A 21,887-nucleotide genomic window follows, 5' to 3' on the forward strand; every position below is an offset into this window, starting at 1 on the left:
TTACTAAAGGAATAAATCAGTTTTCATGGTGGGGAATTTTGTGTTCAACATAATCATAAGTGATTTAAAAAAGCAATAAATGGTTAGGTAACATTTGTTGATGATACCAGATTATTCAGGATAAGAAAAATTAATCTACTGCAGAGAGCTAAGGAAAAGTTTTACTACATGGAATGATAAAATAGATGAAATAGTAATAAATACAAAGTAGTACCCATGGAAGAATTTCACATGTACAATGATGGGCTCTAAATTTTACTATTATGATTCAGTAAAAAGATATTGGAGTTAGTGTGGGTAACCTAGCTCATTTTGTAAGGAGTCAGGCAAGTGGCAAATTAAAATTTAATAGGAAAGAAATAAAGAAAACAGGAAATACTGTGCCTCTCCCTATATCTTTAAAACTTTACGTGGTTTTGGTCATTCCAACAGAAAATGTCAAGGTCAATGAAAGATATGAAATGGCTTCTGTTCAGGACAGTAACTAGATTAGGATTTAGCTAGATTAGGATTTGGGGGGCTAGAAAGAAGATGATTTAGGCAGGATGTAGTGGGAGCCTGTGAAATCATGGATGGCATGGAAGGAGCTAATAGGGAACATATGTTCACTCTTCCTTGTACTGAAAGAACTACAGGGAAGCAAATGAAATTACCAAGTGACGAGCTCAAAACAAACACACACAAGAATTTTTTGGCAATGCATCATTAAATTTGTGGAGCTCACTACCACAGACCATAGTGCACGGTAAATGGGTTCAGAAGAGAATAAGACAGAACAATGGAAGAAAAAACCTGTCAGGTCACTAAGTATGAAGAAGCTGTCTCTGGCTCAGGTTTCCTAGAAGCAGAGAGAATATTCTGAGGATATGTTGTTTGTTGTATGCCTGGAGGGAGAACAGTCCTGGAACTACTTCCATAACTTCAGAGTTAATTATTTTATAGAACATCTTAAAACCAACTTAATTCCAAAGAAGTATTTTTCACTTATTTTTAAAAATCGCAACCCTTCTTCACATTTTTGAGAGTTTCACTGGGTTCTGGTTTGAACTTTACTAAATTAGTTAGAAGATTTATATTAATGTTTTTCAGATTGTTCCCAGTTTCCAGAGAGAAAATGATCTTTGCCTAAAAGGTGAAAATGGCATCTTCAGTCATATTTAAAAAAGCAGGTGAAGTAAGGCACTTCACCAGCTTGACAGCCATGATGAGCTTGTCCAGAAAACTGTAATTTCTTCAGTGTACCAGGCTCACCCTGATAGGTTCAGGTACTTTGTTGTTGCTTAACAAAGAATGTGTTAAGTCAAACGCCTATTCTCGTTTCTGTTTTCTTCCTGGTAGTTACGGCGTGCTGCTTTGGGAACTGCTAACAGGAGAAGTACCATTCCGAGGAATTGATGGTCTTGCCGTAGCATATGGTGTTGCCATGAATAAACTTGCCCTTCCAATCCCTTCCACGTGTCCAGAGCCTTTTGCCAAGCTCATGGAAGGTAAGCCAGCTGTGGTGTGAGTATGGTTTGTGCTGTTTCTAGAGTGCTGTTGAGCATTGCCTCCTTGTGTTGGTTTTGATACCTAAGAGCACAGATTTCTCAAGTGGCTTTATTCAATGGTGCAAGTTATTATGGGAGCTAGACTTGGCTGTTAGTGTGCTGTGACAGTTACTCTATGACAAGAGTAGTATGTGAAAGAAGTTTCCCTGCTGCTTTTTGTCAAGTGGCTTTATAGGAAAATGGGGGTTATTGCTGTCATCAATCTAGCTTGTTGTGTTCTAGTAGTGAAGACTCACCAACACCAAAACTTCACATATTTTGGTCTAGTTTGAAGTCTTCAACTTGTTTTGAAATTCATAGCTTGAACATCTTGCTAGGCAGTGTCAGATTGATTTGGAATGAAACTTCATCCTACTGACATTTCAGGGAGAGGGTTTAAATGTGGCTTTGACATTTGAAAACAGCCCAAATTTTCAGTCAGAATGATGTGATTTTCTGCTTTGTGTGTGCAGTTAGTTCATGCCCAAGGTGGGCTACATATGGATGAAAGAAATATAGGAGTTTGTCATCAGAGCTGCTGTGGTTATTAAAAATGATTCCATGAGGTAGCTTTTGGGGTGTACCTATGTGACCTGCTCTGCTGGCTATTGCAACTACTTACATATCTCCTGAGCTTCAGTTGTTCCTTCCTCCCTCCTTCCTTCCCTCTCTCGCAGTAGTACCTTTAGTGTTTTTTTCAGTGCCCCTATTCCCAAGGATTTCCAGGTGTTTATATGTAATAAACATTTTTACACCTATCTGGCAGAAGGAAAAACAGGTAAAGAGAAATCAAACGTATTTTATAGTCTTAGTGAGCAAAGAATGAGTCTGAACGTAGAACTGTTATTCTATGGCCTCTGGTGGTGTTTTTAGCCCCAAGAAAGGAACTCGATTCATGCAAGAAAATGTTTCTGATGGATTACTCTGTTTTTAGAGTACTTTTGCATTTCTCTGGTCTTTTCTATAGGTTACAGGCTTCAGTTAAGTTAAAGTAGAAAAACTCATGTACTGCTGTGCTAAAAAATAAATATACTACTGGATAGTAAACAGCAGCAGAATTGCAGGTACAGTAGCTTGGAAGCAGTTAAAGCAAGAAACTGCATCTGAAAGAGTTAATGGAACTACCAGCTCAGTGTTGTGCCAGGGCAGTTTATTTTGACATGGCTCCCTAAAACAAGGACCCTGGATTTCTTAAATATAAGTGAGGTATCTGCTGCTGGGGTTAAAAATAATGCCCTCTATTGGGAAAGTCAGGTAGAGGCATATGGCCTGCACTTGAACCCAGCAGCACAGGGGTGAGCACCCACATGGCTTTGGAACGCTTGGCTTCTCCATGTGCAGGGGGAAGAAGAGAACAAGAAAACAATTACTTTCTGCTCCTTCACCAAAACTGTTTTTCAAATAGGCTGTTTCCCGTCTCGGGTGAACTCTTGTTCCCCTAATGCTGCTTTTACTTTTGAATTACTGCCCTGGTGGTCTTCACTGAGACAACAAAGCTGAACTTTCCCTCTTCACAGAAAAGACTTGTATGTTACAACTGTCCTCATTAGTGCAAATAATGGCAGATCTAGGCCTGGGAAAATAAAAGCCATGGGCCACCTGCATAGTTACCCTGTTCACTCATTCATGCATTTGGCTGGCTGCAGCATTTTGTTTTACTTTGGGTCATGTTTGCTTTGCCATGCTTCAAACCTGGGGTAAGGAGGCAGGGATTATGGCACTGACAGTCCAGCTGTATCACCCGTTGCTACTAATTGGTCAGCAGCAGGGGACCTTCAGAGCACTCTTTAACATCCTCAGTCCTCTATTTTGATAAGAGAAGCAATTTGAAATCCATACACACAAATGTGTTCCAGCTTATGCCTCTTGGAACCTGGTCAGATGCTTAAATACCAGCATCTTGATACTAGCAGTTTTGAAACCAAAGCTCCCAAATGCAAAATCTCAGTAACACTAAAATCAAAAGACCTGCAACACCAAGCCTCAGCAGCTGCACAGATTTTGTGAAGAGTTACTTATTTTTTAATTAATTACAGCTGCTCCTTGGTGTATTTCAATCCACAAAACTGATGAATGAATGTCTTTCAGGACATCACCAACATTTTTTTAGGAATGTTTATTTTTTTTTCCAACTGTAAGGTCTAGGAAACTTTAGAACATTTTTGTAACTCTTGCCTTGTGCTACAGTAATGTGTGTCTTGAATCCAGTGGCTGTTTAGAGCAACGATAGTATGAGCGTATCAAGAAAGACCAATGTGTTAGTTTCTTCCATTCATGCACAAAAGCTGTATTCCCTAGAAATATACTTGAATGCTAAGTTTTTCTGTTTGGTTCATCTCAAACTTTGGCATGGGGGAGTCTAGCAGTACTAAAGAGAATAAGGATGCTTGTTGAACAAGAACCTGTGTAAGTGCCAGTATAGGACAATATAGAATGAGAAAGTGATGTTTTCTGCAAGAGTAGAAATAAGGGTCAAGTAAGACGGAGGACTGAACAAGTAAGAATTTCTATTCAAGTGTTAAGTCACACATTTTGACTTAATGGCTTCTTAAAAACATGTTCTTAATGATTTCATAGCTTGAGATGTTACTTCATGCCATTTTCTATTTACGTTTGTTTTCAGTGTTCAATTCCCATCACCGTAAAATGAGTACCTTTTTGTACTATTGCTAGTTTAATTGCCTCATGTGGTAAGATGCGTACCTTAAATTCTGCATTTTTAGAACTCTGCAATTGGATAAGTCAATGCATTAGATTGTAAATGAAAAAGCTTGTTTATCTGTGGTTTCTCTTGAAAGCTAAAGAAAAAAACCTGATCAAACAATTTTCTCTCAAATAATAAAAAGGAATCCTTAAAAATAAGAAAACTCCAAATGCACTATTTGGTGTCATTATTTACTTGAACCTCCTGTTTTCACTCAAGTTATGCCCAGTCTGCTTTGCAAGAGGGCTTTTCAGCTCTGTGGAAGAGATTCATAATGACTCAGCTTAGCATTAGAGTTTGACATTAGAAGGAACTCTGACAGATACCCTTCTGCAGTATGACGGTTAACTCTGCAGTGTAAATGTGATAAAAGAACTGTTTGCGAGAGTCTTGCATAGTATCTCCACTCTGTGAGCACATACAACTTAAAGCAAAATATTTAAGTAAATTATTGATGATTTTTAATATATGCCTGAAAATGTAACTTTCTGTAAAATTAGTAAACCTCTGTTTTACTTGGCATATTATTTATGAGAACCTAGAGACCAGGTAGTTCAAGATCTTAAGTGATGTTGGATATTGTATAAGCATGAAAGCATGGATTTCATATTTGACTTATGATCAGACAATAGTCAATGCAAGTGGGAAATGGGAAAGATGGGGTAACACAGATAGTGTGCATGCCACTCTTAGCCACTGGGGATCAGTAAAGTACTACTCATCCTCTCAAACCTCCATACTGAGATGCTTAACAGTTGCTTGTCTTTGTCCTATTCTAGATTGTTGGAACCCTGACCCACACTCACGACCTTCCTTTGCCAGTATCCTAGACCATCTCACCGCCATAGAAGAGTCTGGTTTCTTTGAAATGCCCAAAGATTCCTTCCACTCCTTGCAGGAAGACTGGAAACAAGAGATCCAAGAGATGTTTGATCAGCTCAGAGCCAAAGAAAAGGTAAGTAGAGAAAAACACTCCATGCTCATGCTCTCTGGATTATAATTCTCCCATTTTGTAATTCAAAGAGGGATCATCATTTATGGTATCCCAGAGCTAATTTTGTATGTGCTTTACTGGAGCTTGTAATAAGTCCCTGAATCAATGGCAGGTTGATGCACACAAGGGCAGAATCATGAGTAAAATAAATATCTGCATCCTGAGCTGCTACTCTTTCTAATATTGTAGTGAGCTTTCATTATACACTGTGCAAACTGCTATGATGAATTGTCTTCTTTGTTTAGTGCATCTGATAACTATTTCACTGTTAGCATCTTAATTGAGAAGCCCAATGATAACTGTTAACAGTAAAAGTAGGAGGGGTAGTTTCAGCATATATACTCTAGCAAACATTGCAGCTTTGGTTCTGTCAGGTTTGTGTTTTCCAGGTTTTGAGCACAGCCAAAGTGGATAGACTGTAATAAACAGGAGTGCTACCAGGGGAGTGGTCCAATAACTGTTATAATTGAAGTCCATCTGGGTAAACAGCAGGAAACAAAAATGCTAGCAGGAATAAAAGGAATTGTGACTGTCAGCCTCAAAGAGTAGAAGTGAAAAAGCTGAAGTTTTCTTCAAGCATGCTTTCAGAAAGCACAGCCTGCTGCATCTATGTTAAGGTCCTTACAGAGACTGTCTTTACAGTCGTTGGTATGAAATACTGCAGTGGAATCACTAAAGTAATAATATTTTTCTAAGTGCATGGTCTCTTGCCTAAAAATAAATTCATAATAAGTAGCCAACTTGATTTGGACTCGGAAGTTGGGTGTAGGAGGTGGAGAAAAAGAAAAGGGGAACTTGGGACAGGGGAGAGAAGTCCTGCAACAGTACTTAAAACATTTCTATTCACATATAGTAGCTTTTGGGAAAAATAAAAGAGCTAGTAAGCATTTCCCTGCTGCTGTTGCATAGCGTGCAACATAGCATGTTCCCATGGCATAACCATGTTGGAACAGTTTTTGAAAACCAGAAACTTCAACAGACAAACAGAAGACTAAACAGTAGTAGCTAGACTGTGCTCAGGTTGAGTACTGTATTCCTGTGTAGTAATGGAGAAAGAGAATTTTATATCCTATTCACCTCATGAGTAAAATGTACCAAACCTCCACAGTAATGGGAGAGGTAACAACAACATTAAATAAAAAATTAAAAAACTAAACTAAAGTCTATCTGATAATTCATCTAAAGTTTAACTTGAATTCTTCAGTTTTTACCTTCTGCAGTAGAATTAGCCAGCTGGAGATAATTATTCTGAGTGCTGAATTCTTTTGTCCTTGTGGTGAGAGGAGTGCAGTGAGAAGACATTTTGAGATCTCAAGGACAATTTCAGTTCATTCATTTTGTCAAAAAGGGAAAGATTGAGAAGTTTGCCTTACGCATCTTTATGCATAAGGAGCAGCCATGCTTGGTGGAAAATGATGGGAATGACCTCCTGATGATGTTTTCTTCATTCATTTTTATGTTAGAGCTGTTTTTTGCTATTTTATGATGCATGAGATGGCAAGGTTATTTTTAAACAGTTTAAGTCAATGCTGAGGTTAACATAAGTACTTACGGAACAGGCAAGCAAGGATTAATTCTTTTCAATGTTATGAAAAAATCTTCCAAAATGGGTTCCCATGTGCATGGTACTCTCCAGTGGCTCTTGTAAACATGTTCATGTCAGATATCCAGCATATTTTCTCATGATGCTGAATTTAGGATTCAGTGCCTTTTCACAGAATTACAGAATGATTGAAGTTGGAGGGACCTCTGGAGGTCATGTGGTCCAACTCCCCTGCTCAAGCCGGGCCACCTAGAGCCAGTTGCCCAGGACCATATCCAGCGGGCTTTTGACTCCACGTCTCTGGGCAACCTGTGCCAGTGCTCAGTGACACTCGCGGTAAAAAAGCGTTCAGAGGGAACCTCTGGTGTTTCAGTGTGTGCCTATTGCCTCTTGTCCTGTCACTGGGCATCACTGAAAAGAGCCAGGCTCTATCTTTGTTGCACCCTTCCTTCAGGTTTTTATATAGACTGGTAAGATCCCCCTTCTCCCCACCCAAGCCTTCTCTTTGCTAGGATAAACAGTCCCATCTTTCTCAGCCCTTCCTCACAGGAGAGATGCTCCAGACTCTTAATCATCTTCATGGCCCTTTGTTGGACCAGTATGTCCATGTCTGTCTTGTACTGGAGAGCCCAGAACTGGACACAGGATTCCAGGTGTGGCCTCACAAGTGCTGATGTCCAAATTTTAATACAGATATGAAGGGCCTTGAATGGCAAGCATAGAAGTTACTGATGATTGTTAAAGGTGTTTTGGCTTTCAGCTGAGCCTTTAAACAGTGGCGCTAGCAGTGCGGTGAGCACAAGTCATTGCTGCTGTACTTTCAGAATAGGTAATGTTAGTCTTAACCCACAGGTCACAAGGTAGCCTTTCATTTCTCCTTTCTTATCTCCCTGCAGGAGCTGCGTACATGGGAAGAGGAGCTGACCCGTGCTGCTGTTGAACAGAAGAACCATGAGGAGTTGCTACGAAGGCGGGAACAGGAGCTGGCAGAACGCGAGATTGACATCCTGGAAAGGGAGCTCAACATCATCATCCACCAGCTGTGTCAGGAGAAGCCTCGGGTGAAGAAACGCATGGGGAAGTTCAAGAGGAGTCGGCTCAAGTTAAAAGATGGCAATCATATCAGCCTGCCTTCAGGTTGGTGACATGTTAGGCTGTGTCAGGTGAAATGGGAGGAACAGGTGAACCTGTAGCTTTCATAGCAACTTTCTACTGATACTTATGCTTTAGTATTGGATGCACTCTGGGAAAAACATGCCTCTTTGGGATCAAGAAACTAAATTTGATGCTCTTGTGGCTAGCATTCCCCAAAGTTCCAAGTATGAAGGCCAGAAGTAAATTTGAGATGTTACATGTTTGTTAGTCAATGGGTATATATGGTTCACAGTGAAAATGTTGGTGTTGCAGTTTAACACACTAATACTCAAAATGATGATCAGTTTAATAAAGGATGTACATAAAAAATGATGGAGGTTCTTGCTCTGGGAATATTTTACATAAAGCTGCAGCAGAAACCATGGTCTACTGGATTTCTTGGTGCAGGAATCTAAAAATTACCAAAATACATTGATAGCTGTGAGACTACAGTCCTACATTGCTAGTTCATATGTGAACTCATATTAACACACAAGTGACCTCTAATACCACCCTTCTGGAAGAAATGTTAAGTATTAGTGAGGTGTCAGGGAAGTCACTCCTAAGAGTGAAGATAGTGATTTTCAGAAATACTGAATCCTTAGCATTTCTGCTGTGGATTCCGTGTGGAGATTCAAATTTGTAAAAACAAAAGTGTGGATTTTGTAAATCACCTAAGGCTCATCATTACCTCAAGGATGATGGCTTACACTATATTCTTTGTTTTCTGAGAGAGATTGGCTGTTTAGAAGAACAATGATGATAAAATGTGCATGTTAACTATGCCTTTCTTTAGGACTGTAAACACCTATTGCTGGTGGTTTTGCTTAGCTTAAGAAACTGAAATAAGGTGAAAGGAATTTATACAGGGATATACTTTGGCATAAATGTGAGCCAACACATGGGGATCTATGTGTGTATGTGTATGTATCTCACACATACACTAAGAAGATATATATTCATGAGTGTGAGCACACATCTTTGTTCTGAAGTAACTGCATGTACGACAGGGTGATACCAATTAGCTGTAAAACTTCATTTCTACATAGATCCTGTAAATTGCAGTCTTTGAAAGTTACCACAAATTATAATTTCTTTTTTCTTATATTAAAAAAAGAATTTTAACTGTGTCTTTCTGCTTTTGTTTTGATTTTTTTTCTTTTTCTTTTGGCAAACAGATTTCCAGCATAAATTCACTGTGCAGGCTTCTCCAACGATGGATAAAAGGAAAAGCTTGATCAGTAGCTGCTCCAGTCCTCCTGCAAGTCCTACCATTATTCCCAGACTCAGGGCCATACAGTGTAAGGAGCTCAATGTAGTATTGAATTTGGGAAATGTGCAGTCTGTCAGCGTGGTAAGATGCCAAGATTCCATATCTAGGACAGGACTGTAAAAAAAATGTTCCTAAAATGTTTGCTTTGTGCCGTGCATGTATACATTTAGAGAGAAAGCGAGCTGTGTTGGTGATGGGGGAGAGTATTACCTTCTGTGGAGTCCAAACCTTACTTACCCAAGATCTTGAAATATTGCTGTTTGATTGTATAGAAAATACATTCCTTAGGTGTACAAGTTAATTTTTAAAACTACTAATTTGCAGAATATATCTGTGAAACATTATTGAGGTGGATTAAGTTACCATTGGAAGGAAAGAAAAACAAGGGTGGGCACTTGTCATGAAAACAGTGTTCCCATAACAAAACAGAATTAGGCAGACAAGCATGTATTAGAAGTATGAAAGGGATGTTAATTAATGTGTGGTGGTTGTATTGGATGTCATGACACTTGTGTGTCTGGTATCAAACTGGTGATTCTAAAAGAGAAACCAGTAATGGAATAAAGCTGTAAAGCCTATCTGTACTAATTTTGAAGGGATCTGATTGTTAGATCGGTGTTGATAAATGGTCAGAATTATGGGAAAGAAGCCTGAATGGATGTTTTAATTACTATTCCTGTTCCAGCCTGTGTTTTATTCTTTATGTTGCTGTGGAACCAATTCTTTAATTTGTGTATCTGTTTTTCTTTCTCATTTTCCACCATTCTTCCCACTTGTGAAGTGGCTCCTGCTGAAAGCAGTAAAACGTGGGGACGAAGCTCAGTCCTTCCAAAGGAGGAAGGAGAGGAAGAAGAGAAGAGAGGCCAGAAGAAAAAGGGACGCACTTGGGGACCAAGCTCACTTTGTCACAGGGAGCTAGGTGCAGGAGAAGATGGGTAAGAGAGGGCCTGGCACCAAACTGGTTTCCAGGTTCTAAAACTGGTTATGAGCTGGCTCACAGGAGATTTGCCTATCCTGTTGCAAATGCTTTTATGCTTCCAAACTTATTTGCTGTACCAGAGATATCAGAGATTCAGAACAGATTACAAACTGCATTGCATTCAGTCCCTTGCTAGAGGTCCAGCACTGACTGATGCTTTCACTGTCTGCTGTTACCTTGTTACATGTATTTGTAAGCAGTAGAACTTCTTAGCTGTGCAAAACTGTTTCTCTAGTAGCTTTTCTTTATTTTCAGGCTCAACTTTCTGTAGTTTCATATCACATCTGAAACTACTTGTCTTTTACAATTCTCAGCTATGCTTTTTCTTGTCTTAAATGCCATTATTTAAAAAGTATCTGGTAGAGCAGGGCAAATATCTTCTCTTCAGGCTTTTGAAAAGGACACGTACCTTGAGTGAATACATTCTGAAAGTGATTTTTGCAGAGATACAGGTTGTACCTCTGTTTCTATAGATTCTTGTTCTGTGGCTTCTTTTTTTTTCTGTCTGTGAATTATTTATACCAGGACTCCAATGGATTACTGCCAAAATGCTGCTTTAAACATAGGAATATTTTGATCTTCGGAGAGGTTTGAATGCCTTGTGATTTTTAGTGGCATTTGAAGCTTTTTTTCCCCTGCTAAATGGATACTTTGACTCTTGCCATATTTTTTAGTAGGGGAAAATAAAATAACTGGTTATAATTTATCTTTAATATTATGTGCTCAGGTGTGAAATTCCTGGAAAACAGATGTTTACATAATGCATCACTGTTGCAGCCCTCTGCAAGAAGACCTGGATCTAAGTGTTCTAATGATATTAAAATATGTTCTCCCTCAAAGGCACTCTTGACAAGTTAACAGGGCAGTGTGGAGGAAGCTTCTTCAACTGTTGCCTATGCTTTACCTATTCTCTAGATGAAGTATAGCATTCTACAGAATTGAAACAGATGTCACACTTTACAATCATTAACTATATAGAAGGGCAGGAGATCACTGAAGCGGTAGAAAAACACTTCTACCTTGAAATCATGTTGTTAGAATTCTGGGAATAAAGCTCTTCAGTTTTCTGTTTGCTACTGTGCAGTCTGAAGCAGTAACCATGGTTGCTCTTAAAAATATCCTGTTCTCTCTACAACTGAGATGTTCTATAGTATTCATCACCTTTTCCAGAGACTCAATACAGCTGTGGCATTTTGCGGAGTAACTGAAACACGATAGTGTTGCTGAGAGGGCAGTATGGTTAACGTACAATGAACTACTGCTTCTTGTTGAGATCATGCCAGACTGCAGACTTTAAAGGAAGCAGAGTTGCAGTAAAATTTGTGACTCAAAAGATAGAGTGCTTGCTATTTTTAGTATTTAAGTCTAATTTTAGAGGGTAGGGGAATAAAAATTGGGGTAAAGTGAAGAGCTAAACATAAGATAGAAGAGTCCAGTTCAAGTCTTCTTTGTGTCACTGTTCTGGTAGCAGCAGTGCTGCTATTCCAGCTGCTTACACGATGCTGTGATCAAGGGAACTTGAATCTCCATCTTTTTTATCACTTTTCCTCTGTTCTTCACAGGAGGTAAGAGGTAATTCCAAATTTATGCAAGAATTACACTGTGGGAATTGAAGTGAAATTCTCTAGCATGAGTAAACTGACCTATAATTAACATCAAGTAAAGGCAATCATGAAAAGATTATACAGTGATTATTCATCCTTCTGCATTTATCTTTGAGCATAAGGAATATACACAGCAGCAGAAGGTTGCTTGGCTGAATTGCTGAGACTGGATGAAGCTTTATGTTGGACTAGTGTTGTGACAGTTCAGTTGTGATCTCATGGTATATTCTCAGGGATATATGGTGAAGTCCTAATTGTCTTTAAACTTGGCAGTGATTAGTCTTAGGCTGTTACTGTGGCATGGGTGATCTTCACCCTGTTTAAGTTTTCATGCTGGTGGCATTACTGATTTTATGGAAGGTGACACTGGATGTGGGGTAGTCATAGTCCTTTAGCAGTTATCTCTTAAAATATTGTAAGCTAAATAGGGGGGAGCCTGGGAACAGACACTTTTTATTCATGACAGTGTTGTATTAATGCCTCAACATATTGTTACAGGATGATATTAAGACACTGGAGATGCCATCTTACAGTTGTAGGAAAGTTTTTTGCAATTTGCTGAGCAGATAAGCCTTGTCACCTTATGACTCCTAAAGAGAGGTGCTTTTTTGACTTCCCAATAGAAAAAGGGAACAGAGAAGTAACTCAACTGTAATACAACAAACAGAGTAATAACCTTCCTGTTATTTAATCTAAATAGATTACAGGTAAGAAGTCTCTAGGTTCCTGAATTGTCATTCTGGTGACTGAAATAGATAGTTTTGCTGCTAGTGCTTTCAAATCGTTCCACTTGCTCTTTCCTTGAACCAGTAACAGACAATACTGCTGTAGTAGGTATGTACTGTCAGCATGTTTTGAATTGTTTTCAAATGCACAATACTGGCTAATCAAGAGAATGTGCAGCTACCTTCTGCACAGGTCTTTGGGGTCTGCTTGTAATTTGGGGGAGAGAGAGAAGGAGCGAAAAATAAAAGGGAAAGATGAAGATTTTATAACCCTAAGGCAAACATAACAGGCCTAGAAATTATTCTGGTAGCTATTTATCTTTCTGTTCAGATTGAGCTGTGCTTTGTCAGTAACGGCAAACCTTCAGTCTGTTTTTTGCAAGGGAAGTTTGCTCTGAGAAGTCATAAGGAAGCAAACTAAGCTGATGTGTCCTGCTGTACAATAAAGGGCAACTCCCAAGACACTTTAGATAACTATGACTGTAAAGTGAAGGCTAACCTGAAGATTACTGCTGCCTATCACTGACAACTTTGCTATCTCTGCATATAGAGAACAGAGTATGTGTTTTCCTAGCTCCATTGAAATCTCACCGTCCTCAATAGTTGTCTACCCATATTGTAAGAGCTTTGACATTTACTTTTGGAGGTGATCATACTGCTAACATGGTTTTCACTCACCAGCTTTCCCTTAATATACTGCTTTATTTATAGTATTTATCCTAACTGTGCATGTTGTACACATGGGTAATTTAGATACAACATATATTATTTGGTGGATTGTGTTATATAGCTGAGTATAGTATGGAGGGAGTAAATCAGACCCATACACTGAATTGCATCTCTGAGGTAAAACCATGTGGTTGTCTGTCTTGACAAGTAGGATTCAGCACTGTGCTGTCTGGATTCAGGTTCATAGCAGGATACTGCATGTGCCAGAATGGTTAATGGGAGGAAAATGATGGACTTTCAAGGCAGTTGAGAACTGCACAGGATACTTCTAGTGTAATGCCTAATAGCATGGTCATCAACCAACTGAACATGTGATGAATCAAGTTTAGACCTTGTGACCTTGCTATAGCAATATAGTTTGGTGACAAGTAGGGCATCCCAGTTAGGTAGAGAACAGAGGAAAAATACATACCAAGGCGCAAAAAAAAAAAAAAAGGTATAATAAAACTTTGAAATCCTGCAATGGAAGCCATCTTAGAAATGCAGAGTGATTCTGGTGGAAAATAAGAATCATGAGAGAGAACTTCTATATGCTCATATCCTTCTTTCTCTGTAAGGGAAGGATTGTGATGAATTTTGTGTCTTATCAAAGAAAAATGCAAGTTTATAATGGAGCTGGAAGAGGTCTCACCTCCTAAGTTTTATGTTCTTTCAATAACGAGTTGATGCTCTTCTGTGTCCAGTTGAGAATTCAGACTATCCACAGATCTTTTTACTCCTTTTATTCAATTTCTGTTTATCCTAAGTGTATGTTAGCTTTTCACCAACACTATGATGTGTTTCATGTTGGAGTTTGTGGAAAGGGATCAGAAGTCTTCTGGTTCAGACTATATTGATAACTGAGCAATAAAAATTTGCTGAATGTTGATATGTCAGAAAGTTGTGCTGCTTACTAAAGTTGTTTCTGATGCCATGAAAGTACTGCAGGGAACAAATAGGATGATGGTAATGAATACCTAGGAACAGGGACTGCTACTAAACTCAGGTGCCTGGTGACATACCTTTAAACGCAGGTGACATCAAAGTAGGGGTTTGGTTTTGGGTTTTTCACTTGTTCGTTTTTGTGGGGTTTGCGGTATTTTTTCTGTAATTAAAAGAAACAATGACATGATTTATGATTTTAGTTACCTATTTTTCCATAATCTAGAACTTAAGCTTTTAACTGTCTGTACTTCAATGCAGTGTTTTCTTTAGAGGAGAAATATTGGGGTTTATAATATAGAGGCATGACTTCACTGTGTCCTGGTTTCAGCTGGGATAGAGTTAATTGTCTTCCTAGTAGCTGGTATGGTGCTGTGTTTTGAGTTCAGTATGAGAAGAATGTTGATAACACTGATGTTTTCAGTTGTTGCTAAGTAGTGTTTAGTCTAAAGTCAAGGATTTTTCAGCTTCTCATGCCCAGCCAGCGAGAAAGCTGGAGGGGCACAAGAAGTTGGCACAGGACACAGCCAGGGCAGCTGACCCAAAGTGGCCAACGGGGTATTCCATACCATGGGATGTCACATCTAGTATAGAAACTGGGGGGAGTGGGGGTGGGGGGATCACCGCTCGGGGACTAACTGGGCATCAATCAGTGGGTGGTGAGCAATTGCACTGTGCATCATTTGTACATTCCAATCCTTTTATTATTGCTGTTGTCATTTTATTAGTGTTATCATTATCATTATTAGTTTCTTCTGTTCTATTAAACTGTTCTTATCTCAACCCACAAGTTTTACTTCTTTTCCTGATTTTCTCCCCCATCCCACTGGGTGGGAGGGAGTGACTGAGCGGCTGCATGGTGCTTAGTTGCTGGCTGGGGTTAAACCACGACACACTGTCACAATGACTTTAGCATATTATTGTCCCAGTGAGTGATCTTTGACTTCCATTGTTCATTTGTATTTCACATGGAAATGTTTTTGGAGACATTTTCCCTTCTTCCTGCTGAGCACTTTATTTTTTACATGCCATAGTAGGTTTGCCTTGGTTTAAAAAGAAAACGTTTCATCTGATTTTTGTAGTGGTGCTTTCTATTATTCTGCGTTCATAGCAGTTGGTTATCAGCAGAGGTCTTTTGACTGCCATGGTGTAACAAATGAGGGAGGGACTTGTTGACTTTTTTTGTATTTTAAGGTGCTGTAAAGATGTTGTAAAATGTCTTGCTATGAGAGGACTTCAAATCTATGTAATTAAAATGGATACATGCATACCCTAAGTACATTTTTCTCCCATCTTTCTACTATTTCAGTCTGAAAGCTCTGGTAGAAGGATACAAACAGTGGTCATCCAGTGCACCGAACCTTGGGAAGATCCAGAGAACTGCGCCTGCTTTTCCAGGATTCACCAGCTTAGCAGAGATGGGTAAAGGAATTCCCTGGACTTCATATTCTCATCCCCACTTCCATTCATATTTGAATGAACCTCTCCTTTCCTGACCTTCACCTGGTGCCTTACAGCAATGGTTTCATTTTGGTCGTGTCTGTTTTCTTTTATTCTTTGTGAAGTAACTACTTTCTTCTTCTGGATTTTCTTTTTGTTCACACCTTTGCTTGTGCTTCTTATCTGTCAAGCTAACAAGCTTTGCTTAGTTCCCCTCTAGCTCCATGCTACCTCTCAGCTCCTTTCCTGTTAATCGTATTTAGATGTGCAGCATGGTTACACCTTCACTTGCAAGAAGAAATCCTTATAACTTTCCTACCTTTTGCTCCTTGCTCCCAAACATATAAATTTACTCTAGAAGTAACTGAGGTGTAGATTGCTTCTGAAATGCCATTCTGCAATTGATCCCAAATAGATTAATGTGTCACTAATTTCTTCCATTTTGATAGTGTTTCCAGTTACTTGTCTCAGCCTATCTGCTTTGGAGACAATAGTCTGTGAGTATTTGGCAATTGGTGAATGATGCTTGCGATGAGGACAGTTGCATCTTCTGAGGAGAAGCTTATTTTCATATATACTTGTAAGACAGTGAAATTTGCCAGTGAAAATGTTACATCCATGCAAAGTCTGTTTTCATTTGCTTTCCAGATGATGAAGACAGTGAATGTCTTAATGGGGAGGGCAAAGTGCACCCTTCACCTGGCCACAATCAGTCATACCTCTGCATCCCATTTCAGAAGAACGAAGACTGGGATGGTCCTTCTAGTGATGCCAATGAGGAGTCCACCCCTGTGAACTCTGCTACTAGTACCCCACAGCTGACACCCACCAACAGCCTCAAACGCAGCGGCTCCCACCACAAGCGATGTGAGGTTGCGTTGCTTAGCTGTGGAGCAGTGCTGGCTGCTGCAGGCCTAGGTTTTGATCTGTTAGAAGCAGGGAAGTGTCAGCTGCTGATTGAGGAGGAGCCAGAGGTGCCCAAGGAGGAGAAGAAGAAACGTGACAGCATCTTCCAGCGAGCTGGACGCCCACGCAGGAGCACTAGTCCACCTTCACGAAAGATCTTCAAGAAAGAGGATCCCATGTTGTTGCTAGGCGAGCCATCCACATCCCTCACCCTTCTTTCCCTGTCTTCCATTTCCGAATGTAATTCCACCCGGTCCCTGCTGCGCTCAGACAGTGATGAGATTGTGGTGTATGAAATGCCTGTCAGCCCAGTGACAGTCAAGGCTCCCTTACCAGCCATTACCAACCCACTAGTCAATGTCCAGATCGAGAGGTTCAAACAAGACCCCAACCAGTCCCTGACTCCCACACATGTGACGGTCTCTTCCCACACCCAGCAAAGCGGGCACAGGCGCACACCTTCTGATGGGGCCATCAAAGGGAGTGGACTAGTTGTCAATGGGTGCCCAACCAGTGGATGCCCTTCCAGTAGCTGTTTAACTGGAGCACTGGGAGCAGGTAGGTTTTCAGCCATCTTCCTTTTCCTCTTCAGAATAAAGACCCAAACAGTATAATTACTTGTTGGGAAGTAAACATGTTGCTTATTCAGCATCTGTTGTGATGGCCAGCCCACAAGAAGAGCTTATGGATGCTATCTGTACACAAATAATGAACAGAATAATGCAGTAATGGTCTGCATGGTTCCAGCATCTCTGCGCTAAGGAGCTCTCTCTGCTCCCCTGTGCTCTGTGGCAGAGCATATTATTGTTTCTTAGACAAAGATGGTACCAAAGTACATATATGGCACATTTTTAGCAGGTCTTCGGGATTCCATCTCCATTGCCTTTATACACTTGTTTGTATTGCTGTTACAATTTCAAAGTAAATTCTCATCTTTAAGGCAGTGAAAACTGGACCTCTAAAGCAGTTTGGGGCTGTGCCACTGTTGCTCTTACTTCTTTGTAAGCAAGAGGGATCTTCCTGGGTAGGTAGTGTTCTCACCGTTGCAGTCTTTAGGAGTGGCTGTGACTTGATAACTTAAAAAATGCTTTCCTGTTTTCTTGCCCTAGTAATTCAGAGAGAAAAAAAAAGGACTAGAATAATAAATTAAAATCTGATTTAATTAGACTTTTCCCAATGGTAAAACAAAATGTGAGGTTGTCTGTTGAATGGCAGTCTGCAGTAAAATGTAGGTTAATGCAGCTGAGAATACTCATTAAAATGGTATTCGTGAAAATTTAAAATTTATGTTGCATTTAAAAAACAAACAAAAGCCAAACCCCACCCTACCCTTAAATGAAAACAAACTAGGAAGCATCTGCAGTAGGTAGTGATAAATGGCTCTTCCAGGAAGCTGGTCCTGCTTGCTGCAAACACGTGTCACATATCCTGCTGTGCAAGGGTCTCCCTGATCCATTCAAGCTGTTAATGGGTAATGTGCCCTCCAAAGGATTTGGAGAGTCCTCACCTCTGGTAGGAGGTCAAATCCATGCTCTCCAGTCTGAAAATTGAAGAAAGCAAATGAGAGAATGAACAAAACTTGCTGCTTGTGCTAGGTCAGTGAAACAGTTGTCTTGCAATGAGTTAAGGACAGTGTAGGGATAAAGAAGCCAGTTATTCACTTCAGATTGGTGTAATCTTGAAGACATGGAATTTTTAGATTCTGAATGGAGGCTTTCTGCTTTGAAAATGTTTTCATGGTTTATATACAATAAACTAAGATCTGTTGGAACCATTTAGCAGTGACATCTAACATGTTTCCCTCTTCTCTTACGTTCTCTGTTTTGGATAGGTGTGTTAAAAACACCTAGTCCAAGTAGAGATCCCAATGAGGTCCCTCGCCTGCCAGACCCCAACCTTGTTTTTCCTCCAACCCCGAGACGATGGAATGCACAGCAGGACTCCACACTGGAAAGACCCAAGACATTGGAGTTCCTGCCCCGGCCACGTCCTGCAGCCAGTCGGCAGCGGCTTGATCCCTGGTGGTTTGTGTCACCCAGCAATGCCAAGGGTGAATCTTCTGCCAACAGTTCAAGTACTGATACTCCAAGCAATCTGGACTCTTGTTTTGCTAGTAGCAGCAGCACTGTAGAAGAGAGACCTGGACTGCCTGCACTGCTTCCTTTCCAGGTGGGTGTTCCTGTAGAGGAGCGGACACTGTTGGACATAGATGCTGAGGGGCAGAGCCAGGACAGCACCATTCCGCTATGCAGAAGTGAACTTAACACACACAAAGCTGCAGCATATGAACTCAAGCAAGAATTCTGGTCTTAGTATGAAATCCGCTGGGGGCAGTGAGCCCCTCTAAATTCAATCCTACTTTTTGCACTGAGAATGCACTTTGAAGACAGATGAGATGGAGGGATGCTACAGAGATCATATGGTGCTGCCTCTGCTGAACACGTGTTGTTCGACTGCCTGATTTTTGTCTGCAGTTGGATGAAACTTGACAACTCTGAGCTGCTGACTTTTGCTGTGGGGTTTTTCTGTAGTCTTCCCTGCCCTCTTATTGCAGTTTGAATCTGCAATGAGCTAAAATTATCATATCAAAGTCTTTGTTACTGACCTTGTAGGATTTGGCACTTGCAGTAAGTATATTGGTATCTATCCTGGTATTAATCAGTATTTTCAAAACTCGAATATTACACTACAGCAGACCCCAGTGTTTGATGTTTTCCCAAGGAATCCAGAACAGAAGCAAGTAAATATCTGGAGACTACTTTCTCTGAAATGTATTCAGATCATTAGATAGGCCTGGGAATGATGGTACCCCCACTGAAGGAGCAGAAGTAGCTATCTTGGACTCACTTGTCCTCTTTTGCTCATGTGATAGTGCAAGGTGGAACAGATTGCAGAGGAAGGGCATGGCATCTCCACTGATGGAGGTCTTTGAGAACAGACTAACTAGACTATTGGGAATGAGTAGGTGTAGTTGATCCTGGCTTCAAGGCAGGTTGGATGGACTTCAATGATCTCTAGAGGTCCCTCTCAGCCCTATTTTTCTATGACCCTGTGCTTTCAAAAAGATGAAGGCTTATGCTATGGCTGTTTACTCTAGCTTGCTTTTTTTCTTTCAGACTTTGGTTCCATCAGCTTCCTTTTCCCATCCCCTGTACCCCAGGCTCATAGTTGAGCTGCCTCTGCTTTGGGAAGGGAATTAGCAGCCACTCTTTCTTTAAAGCTGTGTTGGCTTGCAGCAGTAACTTCTGTGTCCCCTTGCTTTTTTTCTTGCTGTTCTTTCTCCTTTCTTACGCTTTTTAGGAGTGGCCCTTGAAACCCAAGACTGTTCTTATGCACACTGATACCTGTTTAAGGTTCTTTTGAAATTGAGGCTTGTTAGTAGTTGGATTGTGCAAACAGGAATCAGGACATCTGGATTCTGTTTTGTTTTGTCACTGACTCACTGTGTGACCTTGGGCAAATAATGTAACCTCTGTGCCTGAATTTCCCCATCTGTAAATAATAGGAATAATACCTACCTCACAGGGGGAGGGGTTGGGACATATGTTATAGGTATAAAGTCCTTTGAGATCTTTGAGTGAAAGGCACTATAGACATGTAAACCTTTATTCTTGTCCAAATATGTAAAAACTCCTAACTCTGGAGCAAGAACAGACCCCTGTCTTGAAGGAGGAAGTCACACAAATAGGGTGTGCCTATGCTCACGCTTTTCTGTACAGAGACTGCAGGTGTGTCTGTGCATCTGCAGGTATATCTTACTGGCTTTAATGAGAGCTTCACTCTTCCCCAGTTTTGGCATTATAAATAAGGGATGTGGCCTTTATATGAGTGTAATAGGGTAGTCTGCTTTATTGCAGGGTACAGCATATCTGTTCACTCTTTTTGTGCAGATCTGTGCTCATTTTGCTAATCTACTGACCATTTGGGTGCAAGTAACTGATTTGACAGTGCTGCCAACGCAGTGCTCAACCTGTTAGGGCAGTCCAGTCCTGTTGTGAAGGCAGTGTGGCCGAATACTTTCTCGCAGCTGTTAGCACAGAGAACCTGTGTGTTTAGATGTTTGTAACCTGACGTTAAAAACCAGCATGTGTGAGGAAGTACTGTACGTAAGGTTTTTTTAATTCTGTTTGAGGGCTAAAACCAGTATGTTGCCATTAGTCAAGTGCACCCCTTTTTTCAAGCAATTCTGGTATGTTTTCATTTAGAAAGGTCACACATTTCTTGTTTATCACGTTCCGTGAAACATGTTTAATGGCAGAATTACCTTTTGCTGCCTCCCCCATTGAATGCTCCAGAGCTAGACTTAATGATGCTACACTAGCTGCTGAAGCTGGACAGACTGTTGACTGGGTAGGCAAGGTATTCTGATGTGGGGCTAAGATACTTTAAAAAGAAAACTTACACTTCTGACACTTTTGTTAAATGTAGACTTTTAGCATTATTGATTTCTTAAGCGTTCATGCCTTTTGCTTTCTGTTTTTTGTGATCCAGAAACTAAAAAAAAAAAAAGGTAAACCCCACCTAAACAGATGGTTAATTTCGATTGTGGTATAGAAACAAACTCAAGGAAAGCCCAGTCAGAGGCTGTGTCACAGGCACTTAAAAGCAGGAGATTAAAACTATCTATATTTCATAGTCTCCCTTACCACTTTAAAAAGTCTGAAACAAAACTGGATCAGCTGTTCTGAAATGCAATGTTTTCTATCCAAAAAGTATTATTACAAATGTCATAGGAAGCATCATCTGCTCTGCGAAGATATTACCTGGAATAGCTCCATTTGAACAGAGATTTTTAAAATCCATTTACTTGCATGGAATGGGAGGTTGCCTTTCTAGGTCACGTTGTTTTAACTCAGCCCACTAAACTTCCTGATAGTTGGCCAGTTGCTTTCACCAAATGAACTGTAAGGTTTCTGTCAAGTTCCCAGCAGGCAAGACAGCTGTAAAGCCAAGTTGTTCTTTTGCTTAGGAAAGTTGAGGATGGAGTATCAAAACCCTTTCCCCCTCTCTCCCTTTTAGATAATCACTTGGTGAAAGTGGTGTGTAGCTGACCTATTAGAAGTGTTTTGCTCCAAAGAGCATCTTCCCTAACACCAAATGGATGTTGCTACATCAAAGGACCTGGGTAGGACAGATGACAGGGAGTCAAGGGTCCAGATCAGGGTTTCCAGTCTAGATATTTTCTACTATGAAGCTGGCAGAAAGACTACGTAGAAGCATAATGTTTGGTGTTTGTTTTCTTTAAACACTCCTTGGATGCAATTGTCTTAGTTGAATCTAGCATGTGAAATAAAATGAGGTAGTCTGAGCATCAACCCATAACTGTCTTCCAGTTGGGAGCCCTGTGGCTAACCTGAGGTATCAGGCAAGAGGAGTCTGTTGTAGAAACAAAGCTATTGGCTTTAGCAG

At 40.3% G+C, this 21,887-nt stretch overlaps 1 protein-coding gene across 3 annotated transcripts in view; it reads left to right on the forward strand.

Moving 5' to 3' along the window:
- Positions 1-21,887, forward strand: part of MAP3K9 (mitogen-activated protein kinase kinase kinase 9) — a 65,975-nt gene that overhangs the window by 36,884 nt on the left and 7,204 nt on the right. For 2 of the 3 annotated variants that reach the window (XM_052782313.1, XM_052782315.1), the window contains 8 exons: positions 1,339-1,487; positions 5,010-5,185; positions 7,664-7,904; positions 9,080-9,202; positions 9,956-10,109; positions 15,442-15,554; positions 16,221-17,036; positions 18,310-21,887. In XM_052782313.1, the coding sequence (XP_052638273.1) occupies positions 1,339-1,487; positions 5,010-5,185; positions 7,664-7,904; positions 9,080-9,202; positions 9,956-10,109; positions 15,442-15,554; positions 16,221-17,036; positions 18,310-18,791 (2,254 nt within the window). In that variant the 3' untranslated portion in view covers positions 18,792-21,887. The remainder of the gene's footprint in view (positions 1-1,338; positions 1,488-5,009; positions 5,186-7,663; positions 7,905-9,079; positions 9,203-9,955; positions 10,110-15,441; positions 15,555-16,220; positions 17,037-18,309) is intronic. The other variant, XM_052782314.1, reaches the window with a different exon arrangement.

This window comes from Harpia harpyja, chromosome 3 (genome assembly GCF_026419915.1).
Source record: "Harpia harpyja isolate bHarHar1 chromosome 3, bHarHar1 primary haplotype, whole genome shotgun sequence".
NCBI classification, from domain to species: Eukaryota; Metazoa; Chordata; class Aves; order Accipitriformes; family Accipitridae; genus Harpia; species Harpia harpyja.